The sequence below is a fragment of the Acanthopagrus latus genome, chromosome 15, assembly GCF_904848185.1.
Source record: "Acanthopagrus latus isolate v.2019 chromosome 15, fAcaLat1.1, whole genome shotgun sequence".
NCBI lineage: Eukaryota > Metazoa > Chordata > Actinopteri > Spariformes > Sparidae > Acanthopagrus > Acanthopagrus latus.
This window is the reverse complement of record NC_051053.1, coordinates 27,757,514-27,776,743: the sequence shown is the minus strand read 5'-3', so window position 1 is coordinate 27,776,743 and position 19,230 is coordinate 27,757,514. Positions and strand designations below refer to the sequence as shown.

Sequence of the window (19,230 nt, the reverse complement as noted above, 5' to 3'; positions counted from 1 at the left end):
GCGTTCTATAAAAACCTGCAGGTACATCTCGTCTTCAGCGTCTCGAGCAGTAAATCTGCAGCTCTGTCACAACCTTTCTGTGCTCTTAAACATGGAGGGCTTGTTTCCTCTCCCTTTCTATTGGTCCACACAGCAGATCCACAGGTTCCATGTTTAAGTCAAAGCAGGAAGTATCTGAGATGCGACACGTGAAGACGCGGCGTCACGATGTAGCATCAGCGCGACTTGACGAGGGCGGTTTTAAAGCACAGCTGTGAGCTCCGATGTGCCGGCAGAGCAGCAGATTTAATCACAGGGACTTGACTGCTGTTAGTTTAATTGAACGAGGTCACCGAGGACACGCATCAATAACTCCTCTTCCATCAACTGAGACAAAACAGAGCCGGTAAAATGTTGTGCTGGGTTTTTTTTGTTTTTGTTTTTTTTTTTAAAGGCTCAACATCATTATTTAACGAGCTGCTGGCACAGAAGTTGATTTAAGGGCAACAAATCCTTTTTTCTGCGAACTGGTGAAACATTCTCTAATCTCGGTTCAACAAAGACACCAGACGAGGGAACACAGCGGAGACCGGATGAGATTTCTTGTGAAGCTCTGGGAGAATTAAATCACCTGAGTTGTCTTCACCTGAGCTCGAAATCTACAAACTTATAACTTGAAGTCTGTGATAGAAACATGAGCGGTGGTGAGGCCGAGGGAAACACAGACGTCTGATATGGAAAATAGAGTTTTCTGGTGTCACCTGGTAGAAAACAAAACTATTCCACCGCCACAGATCCTCGTCTTGATCACGTTCACACCACAGACTGAAACACCCCACAGACCTTCTTCTTCATGTTCTCCATGTGAAACGATGCACAACTGGGTGACAGTAAACTTATCTGGACCTTTGCTGCTTCAATCTCAGGAGTCGCTTCTTCATGAAACTTCATGAATCAGAAATCAGAATCAGAAAACCTGTTAATTTACGTCTAATGGAAACTGAACACTTCCTTCAGCTGCAGCTTCAAATTAAAAGCATTTAACACGAAACATAAGTCAGCCGGGTCAGTCGATGAGCACCGGGTTTAAATCTGCGTCTTTTTCACTTTGACAGGTAAGCCTCCTCCATCGTCTCGTCAGTCCACCGTCCGGTTAATCACTTAATCACAGTGTCTTTCCTGTAAACAACCGTCAATAAGAACAACACAAGTTGAGAAATCCAAGATTTCTTTTCAACTAAAAGTTTAACAATCACACAAATCAAGACAGAATTAATAATGTTGGACAAAAGTAAAGTTTCAGTTAACCTGAGGATGTTTCTGCATGAACCTTCAGCTGACATCATAAAGAGTCTTTGACCCTGTTTGGTTCTGTTTGGTTCTGTTTGGCTCTGCAGGATAAACCAAACGTTCAGCCGACTCCCCTGAACGGAGCCGACCCCGTCCTCTCACCGAGCAACACACACCGGCCCGGTGTTTTCCTGGAACTGATTAACGGGTCAATGAACGAACCCTCCGGGCGGATCGTTCCCGCGCTGAGTGTCAGATTGAATTTCCAATACGTCAAAGGCTGCGATCTGAGGCCGCCGCGGCCGCCGGCGTACGAGTGCTGTCACAAACACGAGCGGGCAGCACGGTGGCTGCGAGCCGCAAGGTGTTTGTCATTAGATAACACAACAGTGACATGCATGTCAACACGTCGTTACTGTCAAACATGTCAGCCTCGCTCGCCACGGGGACGACGTCTATAGAACTGCACGAGAAGAAGAAGTGGAGAGGAAGAATGTGTGCGAGTTATAAGACTTTGTTTAGCCCTCACAAGAAAAACATGCTTTTCCTATAATATCGCAGGGCTCAGCCTCGTTAGGAAGGACAACAGAGGCAGACAGTCCTGATGATGTCACCCGAGACAGATCCTACAGGCTCCTCAGACGGTGAATAATGGAAGGACTGCTTGGACTGATGTTACCGGGACGTATGAGCACAGGTGGTGATTCACCGCTGGACGCTCTGGGTTCATAACAAACCCTCAGAGTGGGTCCGTCACACACAGCCTCGCTTTGGAGTCCGAAAACTGAGCAGTGAGTCACAACGTTTGAGCCGATGGGTTCCCCCTCGTCAGATTCTTCCCCCGCAGGAGGTTTTGTGCAGAAAAAGGCGTTTTCATCCTCCGTTCTGCAGCCTGACGTTCAATCTGAAGCTTTAACAGCAGCAGCGAGTTACTGATGAATCAGTCTGAGCAATTTTCTGAACACAAAAACAACCAAAACTCTGATTCAGGCTTCTTCCATGTGAATCTGGTTTCTTTCCTCCTCTCTGACAGTAAACTGAATATCTTTGTGTTGTGGGCAGAACAAGACGTTTGAGGACGTCGTTTCTGGGACTAAAAATCTGTTGATTAATCTGCAAAATAACTGACAGACTGCCGACACTGAGAGTAATATTTTGGGGGACGACTCTCCAGCCGACTGCACCTCAGATTCAGACATGACTGCCAAGTTTTAGCGCGAGGCAGAAAAGACAGAAGGAGGAGAAAACGTGGAGAATTTGGGATGAGATTGACAATCCCAGCGATCCCATAATCCCTCTTGATGCATTGATATAATTTGACATGTGACCCTGTGTGTGTATGTGTGTGTTAATCCAGACACGTTGCAGACAGCGAGCGCTGAGATTAAAGCAGGGAGATAAATAAACACTTGATACCGAGTCTGTTGGACTCACACACACACACACACACACACACACACACACACACAGAGTCAGGAGCTCGAACTGAAACACGTTAAACTTTCACTTAATCTGAACGAGTTGAGTGAAGACGAATGTTTCTGGATCTGCAGCAGAATCTGATCGTGACGATCAGATTCAATTTATCTTTCTGCCTCCATCATACATTTAATTAATAAGTTTAATTATCTGTGTCTCTACACACACTAACACACACACACACACACTAACACACACACACACAGAGCTGAGGCCTGTGGCTGGTGAGGCCGAGAGAGCAGCAGGCTTTATATAACCCAGTTGGCCCCGAGATCCTGCTGAGGTTAAGTAGGGACAGACTATTACAACACAACACTGTAGCACACACACACACACACACACTTGTGCGCACACACACACACACATGCACACACACAAACACAGAGAGCGAGAGAGAGTCAAGCAAGCACATTATTTGCAAACACACAGTGGAAAGCACACACATTCACACATTCAGACACAGTGTGCGTGTATGGAGGCATACAGAGCATCTCTCACACACACACACACACATATGCACAAACACACACATACACACAAAGACTGGAAACTAGGCTGGGACGTCCTGTTCATTTCTGTCCTCTCAGCCAATCACAGCTCAGTTCTGCTGCACAACTCTCCAGGCTGTCGCCCCGAGTAACCTGCACCAACTGAGCTGCTGACTCTGTGTGTGTGTGTGTGTATCTGTGTGTGCACTTCACCCACTTTAGATGTGGGAACACACAGTGGGATGTAATATTCATCACGACGGTCGACACTGAGCATCAGTCTGCTCTGGAGTCGGTCTATACGTTACCGTGGCAACGTGTACAGAAGGCTTTAATTCTCTTTATTTAGGATTTAATTGCTGGTTTCTTGTTATATACCAGCTGACGTTCAAAACTGAAGTGAAGACATATATTCTACGGATGATATCAGACTCTCAACATACATTACAAACACAGCCTGAGGTCTGAATCTTTGTTTCTTCCCGACCGGCATTAAATTCTGCAGGAGGCGGGAAAAAAAAAACGGGTTGCGGTTCTTTGGAGGAAACATTTTACATCAACAGAATTCAAGACGGGGATTCAATTCTGGTGCAAAGCGTCAGCTTCCAACCACAAATATCAAGTGTCCGGAAAAAGATCGGCGCTCAGAGTTTTAGCTCCCGGCGTCAGAAACACATGGAGAGCGTTTCGGCTGTCGAGCCAACAGACTGCAGAGCTTCTCTCTGCACCGGGTCCCAAACCCTGTAACAGCAGAAACAAACAGCTCATCTTCTCTCTGATGGCATCAACGTATAATAACAACAGAAAAGTTTGTTGTGGTTTGTTTGAAGCAGCGTACAGAATATTCACACTGGATACAACTGGAAAAAAGTGCTTCATTATTCAGATTATTTAACAGTTTCAGCTTCGTGTGACCACGGATGATGTGACGGGTTTCATGCTGATTGATCTGATTAATGTTTCTGTAGAAACAATCATGTTACAACCGAACAGCTAACGAGCTGCACAGGAGACTCACACGCACTCGACAGGCGATCCGTCAGCTATGGATAAAGTCTAGCGTTACTCTGATAACAGTGACCTGTGACCTCTGACCCCTGAGCCCAGGTCAAGAAGAGGAAGCTGGGCAGATGTGTCGGCGTCACTGGACTCTCTGGGAAACACCAACGAAACTGATCTGAAACCAGTTTCTGGGAAGCTCGATCAATGAGTCGACCCGACCTCTGACCTCAGGTCCACAACACTGACCGAGAGTAACACACACACACCTGGACACACAGATGCACACTGTAAGCAGTAATACACACAGGATGGGTGTGTGTGTGTGTGTGTGTGTGTGTTGAGTCAGTGTAAGTGGATCCTTCCTGTTCCTACCTGAGACTGAAATCTGCTGATCAAGTAGAGAAAACAGAGAGGAGGAGGAGGAGGAGGAGGAGGAGGAGGAGGAGGAGGAGCAGCAGAGGAGAAAAGGATGAAGTCATGAAAATGTTCTTACCTTCGACTCAGATCTGCCACATGTTCCTGAAGCCAGCTGCTGCTGGCGGCTGCAGAGAGAGAGACGAGTCGTCAGTGTACAACATGTCAAACACAAACCGTCCTCAGTCTTCTCAGGTTTAAACTTCCTGTCGGCTTCCAGCAGTTGTCTGATTTCCTGAACGAAACCTGGTTTCCATAATCTGGATTAATGAATACTCAATTTTCCTCAGAGGACTTAGTTTTTTTCTGAAAGACCATCAAGATACAGAACATCTTCACACGTCTGTGTCACTAAATATTTAGTCATGCATCTTTAATTCTCACGTTTTTTTCTCTTCTCAGGAAAACTTTATGTTTCCATCATCACATGACTCGGGTCAGAGCTGCAGCTACAGCCGGCTGTCGTCAGAAAGATCTGGATATCTTGACTTTGATTCCAGAGAAACAGATACTGGTTTTTAAAAGATGCAACTTTTTATATCGAAGATCCCTGCAGTCAGATCTCTGAAGGACTTTAGAGTTTACAGATTTATCTGACTGCTCGTAATAAATGTTGAAAAAGTCGTCTTGTGCAGTGATGTAGAAAATTGAAGACGTTGTTTGTTCAGATGTGTTAAGAAATGTGGCACGTTTCAATAGTCGACTTTGTCCGACCAACAAACAGAAAAACCCAAAGAGACCTTCTGTCATTTTGTGTATGAATTAAATTAAATTAATCTTCATATGTGAAGCTCTCAGCCTTCTGCATGAGTTATGTGACTTCAGTAACTGAGGTTGCAGATTATTTTACTTTAGATCAACTAGTCGATTAATCATCCGGCTGTTTGGAGACTTTCTGATCCAAAAGTTAAAAGTAAAAATGTGTTTGTGGAGTAAAATGTTATCATGTCGCCTCAGAAGAAACAAACATCTCTGGAGTGAACATCGTCTACAGTCCGACATGAAGAGAGGAACAGATAACTTTGCACTTTGAGAACATGTTTCCTGTTCAGTGCTGCGTGAAATGTGAAGACACACAGCTGTTTCACCCGACAGCTGCTGCGTCCTATACGTCCAGAATAATCTGGAAGCAGCAGCATTATGATTGTAACCGTTACAGCTGCGACAGCTGGTCCCGCCGGGGCTCACATCTTTAATATCTGGACCCAAACTCTCATTAAAGTCTTTCACAGAGACTCTGAGGCAGCGGAGCGGCTCTCCATCCCGACGAGGATAAAAATATTTCAGCGTATCGTCGCTCCGTCGTTAAAAAAAGATAAGCGCTCTCGCTCGGCTGCGTCGTCCCACCTTTAATGTTTGACGACACCGCAAAGCCCGAAGGCTCGGCGTCGGGTCAAAGGCCCTTCACATCCCATCCTGCTCAGACTTTAGTGTGTGTGTGTGTGTGTGTGTGTGTGTGTGTGTGTGTGTGTGTGTGTGTGTGTGTGTGGAGGGGAGGGGGTTTGTTTGTTTTGCTTGCAGGGTGAGTCAGTCTAAACAAACATTTTAATGGAGTGATTTATTTATGATCTGTGTGTACAAGGAGGATGTACGCTGTTTCTGAGTGTGTGTGTGTGTGTGTGTGTGTGTGTGTGTGTGTGTGTGTAAGAGCATGTGCGCGTGTGTGTGTGTGTATGTGAGAGAGTGTGTTGGCATGTCTCTCTGCCCGCCTGGCCCTCTGGCACACTACATTACCACTGTCTGGAACATTGTTGCGTAATGCACTTTTAGTCTCGCTCCGTCAGACTGAGAGAGTGTGTGTGTGTGTGTGTGTGTGTGTGTGTGTGTGTGTGTGTGTGTGGGGGTGTGTGTGGTGTGTGTAATGAGTGAGAGATATTGTGTGTTTTGGCAAAGTTAAGTGCCTGTGTGTGTGTAGTTTCATCCCCCTCCCGTCCCTAAATGTCAGATGTTAAGTGATGTTGAGACTGCTCCGAACGCAAGAGCAGACAGCTGACACACACACACACACACACACACACACACACACACACTGACCTCATTCATCAGTAGACTGAGTCAGCCAGCGAGGAGCAGAGAGGAGGAGAGGAGGAAATAGAAAAGGATGAAAGGAGACAAGAAAGAAGGGGAGAGACGAGGAGGGGAGGATAGGAGAGGAGACAAGGAGAAGAAGAGGAGAGGAGGAAACAAGAGGGGAGAGAAGAGGAGGAAGCAGAAGCAAAGCGAAGGGAAAGGGGGAGTGAAAGGGGAAGGGGGAGGGCAGAAGAGAGGAGATGAGAGAAGAGGAGAGGAGAGGAGACAAGGACACAAGGAGACATGGAGAGGAAACAAGAGGGGAGCGGGGAGGAGGAAGCAGAGGAGAAGCAAATGGAAATGAGGGAGTGAAAGAGGGGAGGAGAAAACAGGAGAGGAAAGGATGACATAAGATGGGAAAGAAGACGAGAGCCGAGGAGGGGAGGAAATGAGGAGTGGGAGGCAAAGGGGGAGAGGAGAGAGGAAACAAGAGAGGAGAGGAGAGGAGAGGAGAGGAGAGGAGAGGAGAGGAGAGGAGAGGAGAGGAGAGGAGAGGAGAGAAGGGTCGAAACAAGACGAGACAATTTGTTCCATCTTTTCATTTTTTGTTTCTGTTTTCAGAGCGAAATGATGGGGAGGAAACTAGAAAGGATGGGAGGAAAGAGAGCGAAGGAACAAGGAGAGGAAGCGAGACAAGGATGGATTGTTTGAAGCTTCTTCCTCATTCTCTCTCTTCCTTCCTTCCCTCCTTCCTTCAATCCTTCCTTCCTTCCCTCCTTCCTTCCCTCCTTCCTCTCCCTGACTCCAGCCCACTGTAACATCTGTTTGGTCAGACCTGTGGACGGCTGCATGTTATGAGGTGTGTGCACAGGTACGAATCAGAATACGATATGAATGTGTGTGTGTGTGTGTGTGTGTGTTGGTGTCTGTCTGTATTAGCAGCAGACCAGTGAAGTTAATGTGTCCCGAGGTCGACAGTCGCCTGGTCTGCCCTCCCACTCTGCATCTGTGTGTGTGTGTGTGTGTGTGTGTGTGTGTGTGTGTGTGTGTGACTCTCAGGCTGCTAAACTCGGTCCAGACGAACTCCAGGGCTTCTGGCTCCGCGGCTAACTGAGCCTCCAGCTAAACGGCTAACAGTAGCTCGCTATAGCTAATGGATGGCGAGCAGAGAGCAGCAGGCGGCGTCTCTCTGCTCAGACGCTTCCCTCTACGTATTTTGGAGCTTCCCTCATATTCTGGTCATATTTTACAAACGATACAGTTAAATTCCTGCTGGTAAAAACACTTCCTGACGCTGGTGCTTTGAAATAACAGCATTGTGGTGGACTTTTATTGTGAAGAGGTTTTCAAGGGAATAAAACGTGCGTATCATCAAATTCTTGGGAGGATTTGATCAATCCACTCCTAAAGACACGTCAAACATTCTCTATTTCTGTTTCTTTCTCTTGTTGTCTGTTTCTCTGTTTAAAATTTAATATCTGTTGCTTTTGGACTGTTTGAACATTTGAAAACGTCACATTGAGCTCCGTCAATCTTTGATTCTCCTCCATTTTCCAACATTTTACAGACCAAACAACGGAAGACAATCAGCGGTTTATAAGATAATGAAACAATCTTTAACAAGCACATAAATATCAGTTTGCCTGCGGTAAATCCACTTTATCTCCAGGGTTGCGTGTCGACTCACGGTCGTCTCTTCCATCCCTCCGTATAATCTTTTTGAAATTCATTTGAAAAACATATATTGTCATATTTTCAGAGCAAACAACTGTGTTTGGTTTTATAACTTAGTGATTTCTGCAATTAGGAAAGGGACTAACCTCTGATCCCACTGCTGCCATTTGTGATTTATTTACTGACAAAACAGTGAGCAAGCGTTTCATTTTACTTCGGTAATCCCCCAAAATATGACAAAAGCCAAATTGTCCTTGTTCCCCAGTGAGGGGGAGGATTATCAACCCTCACCAGTCCAGAGGAGAAACCCAAGACAGACAAAAAACACTAAATCCACCCCGCCTCTTCAAAAACACTGTTTACAACACAGGCGGACACCAGGTGGAGAGAGGCAGCATGGCCCGACACGGTCAGAGGATGAGCCGGGTCGACGTACCTTCAGAGACGTAGGCGAACGGTTTGTTCCTGACCGACATCAACGTCAACAGGTTGAAGAAGAGAGCGACGAACGTCCCGACCAGCAGACGACCGCTGCAGACACACAGAGAGGGACGTCAGCTTATTAACACATCGTTAACAGGCTGCTGTGATGATTAGCTGAGTGCACATGTGAGGTGATGAGTAGCGTGGAGGACGCTGTGAGTGCAGTGCATTGTGGGAGAGGCTCAGAGGAAACAACGTGATACCAATTTGTGACACAGCCTTAAATATCTCATCTCATGTCTGAGAGAAAAGTTTGTTTAAAAGTCTGTCAAAGTAAAAATCTTTTGGTGCTGCGTGTCCAGAATCAAGTTCAAGTTCCTTTATTAGTACCCAGGGGGAGATTTTGTTTGCAATGTGGTCGGTGAACAGGTGAGAGGTGTTTTCCTCCTGGGACGAAGTCATGAAACAGCTCAGGTGAGAGTTGAGAAGCTGCAGACACACAGCGGCTCAGCTCTCACTGCAACAAAACACGCAAATTTATAGGAAAGGAGACGTGTTTGTCTTTGTTGGCGGCTATTTTTCAAAAGTACTGCATGGACAAAGAGTATTATGATATTAGTTAAAGACACTTTTAAGCTCGTAGCCCTGAAATCACAGAAATGCCCGAGATTCCACCAGATCCGTGTCAGCTGCGTTACGTCTCCGCCACACCAGCAGAGCTGATGGTTTCACGCTGGTCCCTGTGTGAACGTCCAGCAGGTCCACTGCGTATCTGCTCGTCCAGCTCCGGCAGTCCAGAACCCTCCAGAACAAATACACAGGACTTCTATATCTGGTGGATGCTGGAGCACGACGCAGCAATTCAGCTGAATTCAGCACCGAGCAGACAGGAAGTCACGCACCGAAACAACAATATAACATCCTGTTACTTTTCAAAATAAAACAAAAATCTCAAAACAGAGACAAACACAAGCTCTTCTACAATCCTTTGGTCGGGAACACTTCCTGTAGTTGTCTGTAACACAGACCTATAACTGCAGCCGCCAGTGATCATGTGATTATCGCGGGAACTCCTCGGCCTCGTGACGCCAGTTGTTGACTGTACTGCACCGTGACGGACTCAAAACACAACCGGTGGGGGCGTCCGGATGCCGGAGCCAAATCGCATCGGAGCAGTAATGCAGCGGACAGTATCTGGTGGAATCTCTGGGTAATTGAGTCAGGACGCCAGATATAAAGAGAAAATCAACGTCATTTTGCATTTCACAAAACTGTAATTCTCCCTCCTGTTTACATCAAAACAATCAATTATTCCTAAGTGACATCATCCCTGATATCTGCTGATCAAACAACTGAGTGTGCTGAGAATACTCATCCTACACCTTCTTCTTCTTCTTCCAGTAAATATTAACAACAACAACAGGCCGACACACTTCAGCTCCACGCTGACGTGTTCAACAGGCTACACCAGTTCCGAGCTGATCACGGAAAACCTTTTGTTATTGTTGTTTACAAAAAAACCGTCTCAGGACACAAAACATCTTATCAGTCATAACTTTTTTAATATAATCTCAAACCACCGCTCACAGGCACACACACACACACACACACACACACACACACACACACACACACACACTGTACTCTTCAGTACACTAATCACATGGGACAATCCATTTAAGAGCCTAAAAAATGGGTCCAAACAATCAGCGGGAGGCGAGGGCGGCCCGACAGTGAGCCACAATAACTGGGTGATAAACCTCCTCCTCCCCCCTAACAACAGATTAGAGAGGGAGTGTGTGTGTGTGTGTGTGTGTGTGTCTCTCTACCCAGCAGACACCTGTCCCTCCGGTTAGCGGCCGTCTCCTGTTCTGTCCAATCACATCCACTCAGAGAAGAGAAGAGAGGGAGGGGGGAGGGGGGAGGCGAGAGAAACGAGGGGGTAATCTTGTCACAGGAGACAGGTTTAAAGTCTCGCTGTGTTTGAGGTTATAAAAGCCGCCGCTAATCTGTTTTATTATGGAGAGATGATGGAGGGAGAGGAAGAGGATGAAGAGCAATAAAAGACTGAACTGGTAAACAACCTGAAGAATCAGTGGATTGATTATGAACCTGAATGAGTAACGACTGATCAGATTGTGTCTGACTGCTGATCACAGCTGTGACGTCACAGGGTTCCCTCTCTGTCGTTTTCAGTGACGATCCAGACAGGAAGCGCACCGATACACCGATACGTTCCTTAATCAATCGATTTATAACCCCGATAACTTCTTCTCCTGCGAATTACAGACTGAAAAGCACAACACCAGTCACCGAGGGCTGCTGGAAGTTTCTCAAGTCTCTTAAAAAGAACAACTCACTGGTTCTAAACAGCTCAACATCTGTGTTTTTATAATAACAATCATTTCAATTTAAATATACAGTTTCTACGACTGCACTGTCGAAGTGATGCTGCGTTAAGAGACGACAGAACCTGTAAAAAGGTTCATCACAACAGACGGCATGAAGCCAAACCACCAAAACAAGAAATACATGATACGGACAGTTAACTCGCAGGATGTGAACGGTGTTTACGGTCGTGAGACGTCACCGCGGCCTGCTCCGGCTCAGCCAAGGTGAAGTGTGAAACAATATTTAAATCTGAGAGCTGAGAACGTTCTCAGTAACAAAATGTCCTTTTTAAATAAAAGCTTTCTATTTTTCTCTCAGAGGCTGTTCATACATATTTGCTGTTTGTTTCTCTGACGGAGCTGATGTCTCCCTGAGGGGAGTGTTGAAGTGTGTGTGTGTGTGCGTGTGTGTGTGTTTAATTAACTCTGCTGGTGTGGACACACACACAAACACACTGTTAGAGTGTGAAATTAACAATGAACATGTTGCAGTCAGTCAGTCCGACAAGTTCACTCTCTGACTGTGTGTGTGTGTGTGTGTGTGTGTGTGTGTGTGTGTGTGTGTGTGTGTGACCCAAATGTTTGGGATGTTCTGTTCCAACAACAGCTGGCACTGTGTGTGTGTGAGACACACAGGAGTGTATCATGTTGTGTCTGTTTATTTTAGAATATGATGAGGGAATTTGTGTGTATATGTTTGTGTGTGCGTGTGCACTCGTGTGTATGTGTGTGTGTGGCAGTAATACTTACGTATGGACCTCAGGCTGCTCCATGAAGCGCTCCACACTGACAAAACAGAAACACACACAGTCAACAACACTGGTCAGGTGGGATTACTCAGAGAGTGTGTGCGTGTGTGCATGTGTGCGTGTGTGTGTGTGTGTGAGTAAGTGAGAGAGAGAGTGATCCAGACAAATGAAATGAATGAAAGGAGACAACGTGCGAACAAACAGAGAGAAAACAGGAAATACATTAACACACACACACACACACACACAGTACTGCCATTCATGAGAGGGGCTGTACTGTACTGGCCGTGTGTGTGTGTGTGTGTGTGTGTGTGTGTGTGTGTGTGTGTGTGTGTGTGTGTGTGTGTGTGTGTACAGAACATAATGTTCAGTCTTGTGTCTTCACTGCAGGTTGTGACCTCGTGAAACCGACCAGAACACATTTAACACCGTCTGAAACTAAAAGTCAGCAGTCAGATGTTCTGTAATTAAACAGCTAATCAGATTAATATATCGTATTAATAATCATTAATACTTGGTGTTGTTTGTCTGCATTGATAGTGAAATATGATCAGCCACAATAATCCAACACCTAATATAATATACAATATAACACAACAGCATAACATGTTAATATCATGTATTATTGTTAGTTATAAGCTCCAGCACCAGGTGAAATGTAGTGAAGTGAAGCTGCTTCTTAATAACATAATTTATTATTTATTTATATCTATGTAAATGGAGCCAAGCTCTTAATTCAAGAACGTGTCTTGTATTTATCATATTTTCAGGCCACAGCAGCTTGATTTTGTGTCTCTACGAGGACACGTGGGAGTTTCTTCTTCTTCTTCTCCTCACAGGTCTGCTGTGTTCGAAGACGCAACGTGCAACACTTCTGCACTAAAATGTCTAAAAACGACTCAACTAAATCAATTCCAGGTGGGAGTCAGACACACTGCGACTGAAGACAAGAACTCCCATGATCCTACGCTGCTAATGTTTTAACAGAGGGACCCCTAGTGGCATAAAAACAAGAGACAGACACGGTGAGCTAACCGCTAACTGTTGCTATGGCTACCTACAGTTCAATATATACCGCGGATCACAAAATGACAAGGTGGTTTAAACTGGTGATCTGAACTGATTTTCATCCAATCAGAGACCAGAAACTCATCGAGAGTGACACACACACACACACACACACACACACCTGAAAGTGTAAGCAGGCGGCGTGCCATCTGCTTGACCTGCATCTGTGTGTGTCTGTGTGTGTGTGTTGTTATTCTAGAAATGCACCCCTCCCTACCCTGAGAGCTGACCGCGAGACAACCCCACACACTGCCTGAAGGAGTGTGTGTGTGTGTGTGTGTGTGTGTGTCACAATGACAGACAAAGCCAGGCAGTGACATTCCCACAGTCCTGTGCACACAAACACACACGCACACACACACACTATTAAAAGCCACTTTGTTGAAGATTAGACAATATCCTGTGTGTGTGTGTGTGTGTGTGTGTGTGTGTGTTATCAAACAAAATCGTTGCGTCTTCTCGTTTTATCAGATTAAATTAAGTTTGTTTACATCTTATTTTATTACCCTTCAGAGTGAAAAAGATCCTGAAAGTTAAAAAGTTCACACCAACAGAAGCTCCAATCTCCCACAGAAAACACTGCTCCTCAAACGCCCCACCAGTAGTCCCGCCTTTGTTTCCGTGACCATGGCAGCCTTTTAATTAATAAATTAATTAATTAATTGATTAATGAATGCCTATAGCGGCTACTTTGGCATGCATGAATTGATTTCGCACAGCTGCTCTGTTGTCGTTATCGATGCTGCGTCAGGCGTGTGCGAGCTGACCAATCAGAGGAGACCGAGTAATCAATTAGACAGAACAACGTTAGTTATTTTTAGAGCATTAAAGCTCTTAAACCCAAAATAACATGATGGAGCTGAAGATGAGCAGAACATTTCTCCTTTAATGGTTCAAAACTGGGCGCAGACACTTTCCTTGTGATTAACGTGGAGATCAGTTTGGTGATAATGATTCTTTTTCCTTTTTTGTACATATTTACATATAAATAGCAGATCATATTAAACCACTCCATATCTGATGTATTATCATCGATATATTTGACAACAGAAATTCTAAATTACATAAAAACATAAAAACAGTCACCCACAGGGTTTTTGGTCGATCGGTAAATGGATGTGAAAGGGTGAAAATAATATTTTTGGGGGGTCTTTGTCAGACTCTGTCAGTAGGAGGCGAGTTCACAGACATGTTAGTATGAAGACTGTTTAACCCGCAGAGATGAATTATAATAAACTGAAGGTTGTATAACATTAAATGTGCGCAGATGTGGCGACAATGACGAGGGACCAATTATTGCATTTTTTAAGTTGTTTGATGAAAAAGGAAGAACGAGCACCCTGAGAGGAACAAAGCCACGTGGGGACGTTAATAATGAGGTGGACAAAAGAGGGAAACAATTGGAAATACTTTGTGTACTGCTTTGGAAATAATAATTCTGCTGAATATAATTGCAATTTTAATCAAGAGAGACAGAGCGAGCGAGACAAAGGAAGAGACGTGGACAGAAAAACAGAGTCCACGATGGAGACATGGGATCTCAAAAGTATGAAAACAAAACGTCTCATGTAACTTCATTCATTATCTATTTACTGTCTTTTTGTCAGCGTCAGTGTGTATAGGTGTGTGTGTGTGTGTGTGTGTGTGTGTGTGACACACACACCTCTCCTTCAGGATGAACAAGGCTCCCAGCTGGATCAGAACCGTGGACGCAAAAACTGCCAAAACCTCCAGTCGATCAAACCTGGAAAGAAAAACAAGAAGCAGTGAAAAAGAGACACCCCAAGTTTAGGTTGTTTTAATGTGTGAGGTTTGTTTGTCAGGACCGTTTCACTGTTGGGTCGCATCACATCGAGACCCGACAGACGCAGCCGCTTTTAAAAAAAACAAAAAAAAAACACCTTGGACCAAAAACGCAACTCGTGGCACAAGAGCAGAGTGAACGACAACAAGGGTTTTCTCTAAAAAGAGGAAATCAAATAAAATTTACAACAAATTTAACTTGGTAAAACAACGTTTGCATGAACTGAATCAAATCAAAGTTAGCTAACACTGTTCAGATATAAACGTGTCATATGTGAAGCTTACAGTTGCTGAACTGTACGTTACGGAACATAAGCCGATGACACGACGCGGATGTGCAACTGTCCTGTTGCTGACCTCGTCACAGGGTCTCGGGGTCGATCCCGTCACAGTCTGTCCAGGATGAGCAGATTTGTATCAGTGAGTGGTCTGACCGGCTGATGGGGGTCAAACCTGACGTTGGTCGTCAGTGATCTGATGGACGGTCACGCTACGGTCACGTAAAACCACTAAACCAAAAGCTTCCGTCCGAGTTAAGTGAACTACATTAAACTGGATTAAAGCAAAACACACAGCGACTATATACAGTCAGGGGTGGCGGGAGGACACGTGCAAAACGCATGAAAAACCATAAATCGTTTCGTACGTGGTGCTGTCCTGCGAGGACGAGTCGTTAAAACACCAAACAATGAAATAATAATGAGGAGGCTGCAGAATAACACCTGTGACACACCTCCTGCTGCGACCGAGTGGACGACATCGACTGAGCAAACACTAAAACACAAACTCTGCTCCAATATTTATGAAAAACACCACATTTCTATTGAGTCGGAGGGGGTCCGCTCATGAAGCATGTAAGTGTGTGTGTGAGACCTGAAGAGAGCATGTGTCCCACCGATGAGCTAACGAACAGACACCTACAGGTTAATGGGTTGTCTTTGTTAACTGGGACTGCAGGTTGGACACACACACACACACACACACGCACACACACACGCACACACACACACACTCCCTTTCGAACACTTAGTGCCCGCTGGTTGGCCTGATCGTTTCCATGCTGCTGGGTCAGAGGTCGCGCTCTGCACAGTCAACAGCTTATGGTTAATCTATACGGGCGCCACACAGAAGACCTGCTGTCTGCTTGTCATCATCATCATCATCATCATCATCATCACCATCATCATCACCATCATCATCACCATCATCTGTGTCGTCCTCCATACACATCGCTTTCCGCGGCGGTCGAGAGCGGCGAGCGGCTGATAAACGCTGCCTCCTGACGTCCGTGAAAATGAACACACATGCGATGAGCGACGAGTGCTGGTGTCAGATTCAGCTGATCATCAAGTCATCAGGAACTATCTAATCAAACTCAAGACTCATTGATCGATCACTGTGCACAGTCACCTCACAGTGACTTTCAGCAGGATGACGTTTTAGGGAAAAACTAAATTAGATGCTTTTTTCAGATTCTTTTTGTGATGACTGTGATAACAACGTTATCATTATCAATCAGTAATCAATATTTGTGTTATCAATTCTTCTGCCTCTTCATTATTAATCAATGAATCAGTTCAAAAATAAATGAAACTGTGACAAACAGCAGAAAACCCTCACATGTCAGACGCTGGAACCAGCACGTGATCAATCCATTACTTTTCAATCGACAAATTGATTAAAGCGATAAAATGTCATTAAATACTGACACTCTGGGGGCTCCGCTTATCTTTGCACCTCTAAGATGTGTTAACTAAGATATATTAGTGACAGATCCCAGCGTCGCACCTGCTATAATCTACTACTTAAATACAATATTATCTCCGTACAAGTTGACAATCTGAGGTGGGGGGATCAGGCTAATTCCTGGAAACCTCGCTCTGCTTTTGCAGGGTTAAAGGGTTAAACCAGTTCTGGTACTGACAGTACATTAACACACACAGGCACACACACAAACACGTGCGCATACACACGCACACGCAGAAGAACAAGGAGCTCAGATGAACACGCACACACATATGCTTAAAGAAAAACACACACACACACACACACAAAGGCGCATTATAAGAGCCAAGTGAAGCTGAAAAGCAGATTTCCACTCAGTCGCCACTCGTTCACACCTCGAGGTCAGAGATCACCTGTCAGCTGCAAATACACTGTTTGGCCAGTTTGCTGAAACACACACACACACACACACACACACACACACACACACAGCAGTGTGAGTGAGCTGGGCGGGGTTTTGTGTGTTTATGAGTCAAGTCGAGTCAATTTTATTTATACAGCGCCGGATCATAACAGAAAGTCGAATTACTGCCTCGTGGCTGTACGAAGCCTCCGAGCACCAGTCAGGGTTCAGTTCACATCCACGTCAGTTTTCACTGAACTGACCTGTTTGGATCCAGTGAATAATCTCCACAGCCAGGAACATCTTCACATACAGACTGTTGCAGATTATTAAAGGTGGTTACTGGGAGGACGATTATGTTTGAAACCTCCAGGGCTTCGACTGACTAACGAGTATCATGCTAACAGACGGCGTCACTGTCCAAGCTTAAGCTAAGAGGACTAAGCAGCACTAACAGTGTTAGCAGTGAGCACTTCATGAACGAGTGATACGTTGTACGGAACGCTCCAAGAAGATGGATTAGGGTCCGTTCTCCACAGGAAGCGTCTGGTTCCAGGTAAGAGACGAGACGCGGCGTACGTCACAACAGAAACCCTTCAGCAAGGCATCACGGGGGCTGTGAGATCATCATGCAGTGTGAAATCATCTCGAGTGATCAATAACGTGTTCGGTGACCTCACCAGTTCCTCCGTGAGACCAAGCTGAAGAGTTCAACTGTGAATCTCCAGTAATCTCACAACTTAATCCCACTTTCACATTCTTCGGTGTCCAATTAATTCCAGATTCGATGCTCAATTTAAACTATTCTGGATTTAAAACTGAACCCGACATGAGGCGGATCTGATACAAACACACGTTTCTCACTGGACTGAATGAATCACAGGTGGATGTTTGATTAGACACGGATGTCGGTAGTTACTCCTTTTACACTTTTCATCATTCCTCCGCTGTCTGTAATTTTCTCTGGCAGGAGAATCTCCTCCAGGATTAATAACACAGTTCTACCTTACTGTATCTCCTCTTATCTTGTGTCCAGGTCATCACGGTGAACTCACCCGAAGGAGAAGACCTGACTGGGTTTCTTCATGGACACCCAGGAACTGATGAGACAGGTGATCAAACTGCAGGACCAGAACGGAGGACAGGACGGACGGGTGACAACAGGGGGGGAGAAAAATAGGTGAGATGGTGAAGACGGAGAGGGAAGACAGAGCGAGTCGGTGAGAGAGGTCAGCTGAAGTTCACTTCTTGTTTTATTTATCTTTTATTCATTATAATCTCACAATTAATTTTTCATGAGTGGAAATTTTCCATCAAAACAGCAGCACAGCTGAGCGCAGCGAGTGTTTTCTCACGTCCCGTTCTGTTTCTGGACTTTTTCACACGACAGAATGAAACACGGACGTGTTGTAAAATACCGTTGTGGTGAAATTTAAATGTCACTCGAGCTGAACTAAAAGCTATTTTCTACATCATATCGGACTAAATAAAGCAGAAAATCTTCACATTTGAGAGGCTGAAACCAGCAATGATGGAAACGATTATTTAATTATCAAACAAAACAATTAATAGCTTGGCATTTTTAAATCTGGTAAAATAGGATGTTATGTTTCAGGGATAGCTGATCTCTTCTGCTGGACATTAATCGTTCATCACATTCAGGGTTGTTTCTCTGTATTATAAAATGATGCTTAGAATATTCTGTAAATCACGTTAAAGATGAAGTTTCCGATCAGACTCACCTGAAGAGGTCGAAGATGGTGAGGTACGTGTAGGCGGTTAAGGCTGAAACGACAAAACAGAGAAACGAAGACGGTCAGAATTCAAATAACAAGAGTCGGGATTGAAAAAGGCTTCGTCAGATATTTGATCAGAGAATTCAGAAATTCAGTCGTGTGAAGATTTATCGATTTATCTTTTGATCTGCAGGTTCCATCCATCCATCCACAATCACACCAGTCAGACACAGGAGTGGAATAAATCTGAGTCACGATCACCTCGTCTGACATATCATCAAGATAATCATCAAAACATTCGTATAACTTCAAACAAAAACTAAAAATGTCCTGAAGCATACTGGAATCACTTCAGTCTAACATTTCACAGAGACAGCTTTATTTAGTGAGAAGCAATCAAAGAATCTTAAATCAGTAACTATAAGTAATCATGTTTTTGTGACGAGCTCAGACAATTCAAAATAAATCAGGATTCATATTCATCAATACAGGACTGCACGTCCTTCATGTCAGAGTAAAACAGAAACATTAATCTAACAAACTGCTTGAAATCGATATTAAAAGCACAATTACTTTGTAGAAAATGTCCAAAAATTC

General features: G+C 44.7%; 1 protein-coding gene across 4 annotated transcripts in view; it reads right to left on the bottom strand.

Annotated features, from left to right (window-relative positions):
* The window catches only part of slc30a6 (solute carrier family 30 member 6), an 80,686-nt gene that overhangs the window by 37,726 nt on the left and 23,730 nt on the right, over positions 1-19,230 (bottom strand). For all 4 annotated transcript variants that reach the window (XM_037123168.1, XM_037123167.1, XM_037123166.1 and 1 more), the window contains 6 exons: positions 18,640-18,682; positions 17,953-18,018; positions 14,630-14,710; positions 11,900-11,935; positions 8,773-8,867; positions 4,732-4,780 (listed from right to left, as the gene is read on the bottom strand). In XM_037123168.1, the coding sequence (XP_036979063.1) occupies positions 4,732-4,780; positions 8,773-8,867; positions 11,900-11,935; positions 14,630-14,710; positions 17,953-18,018; positions 18,640-18,682 (370 nt within the window). The remainder of the gene's footprint in view (positions 1-4,731; positions 4,781-8,772; positions 8,868-11,899; positions 11,936-14,629; positions 14,711-17,952; positions 18,019-18,639; positions 18,683-19,230) is intronic.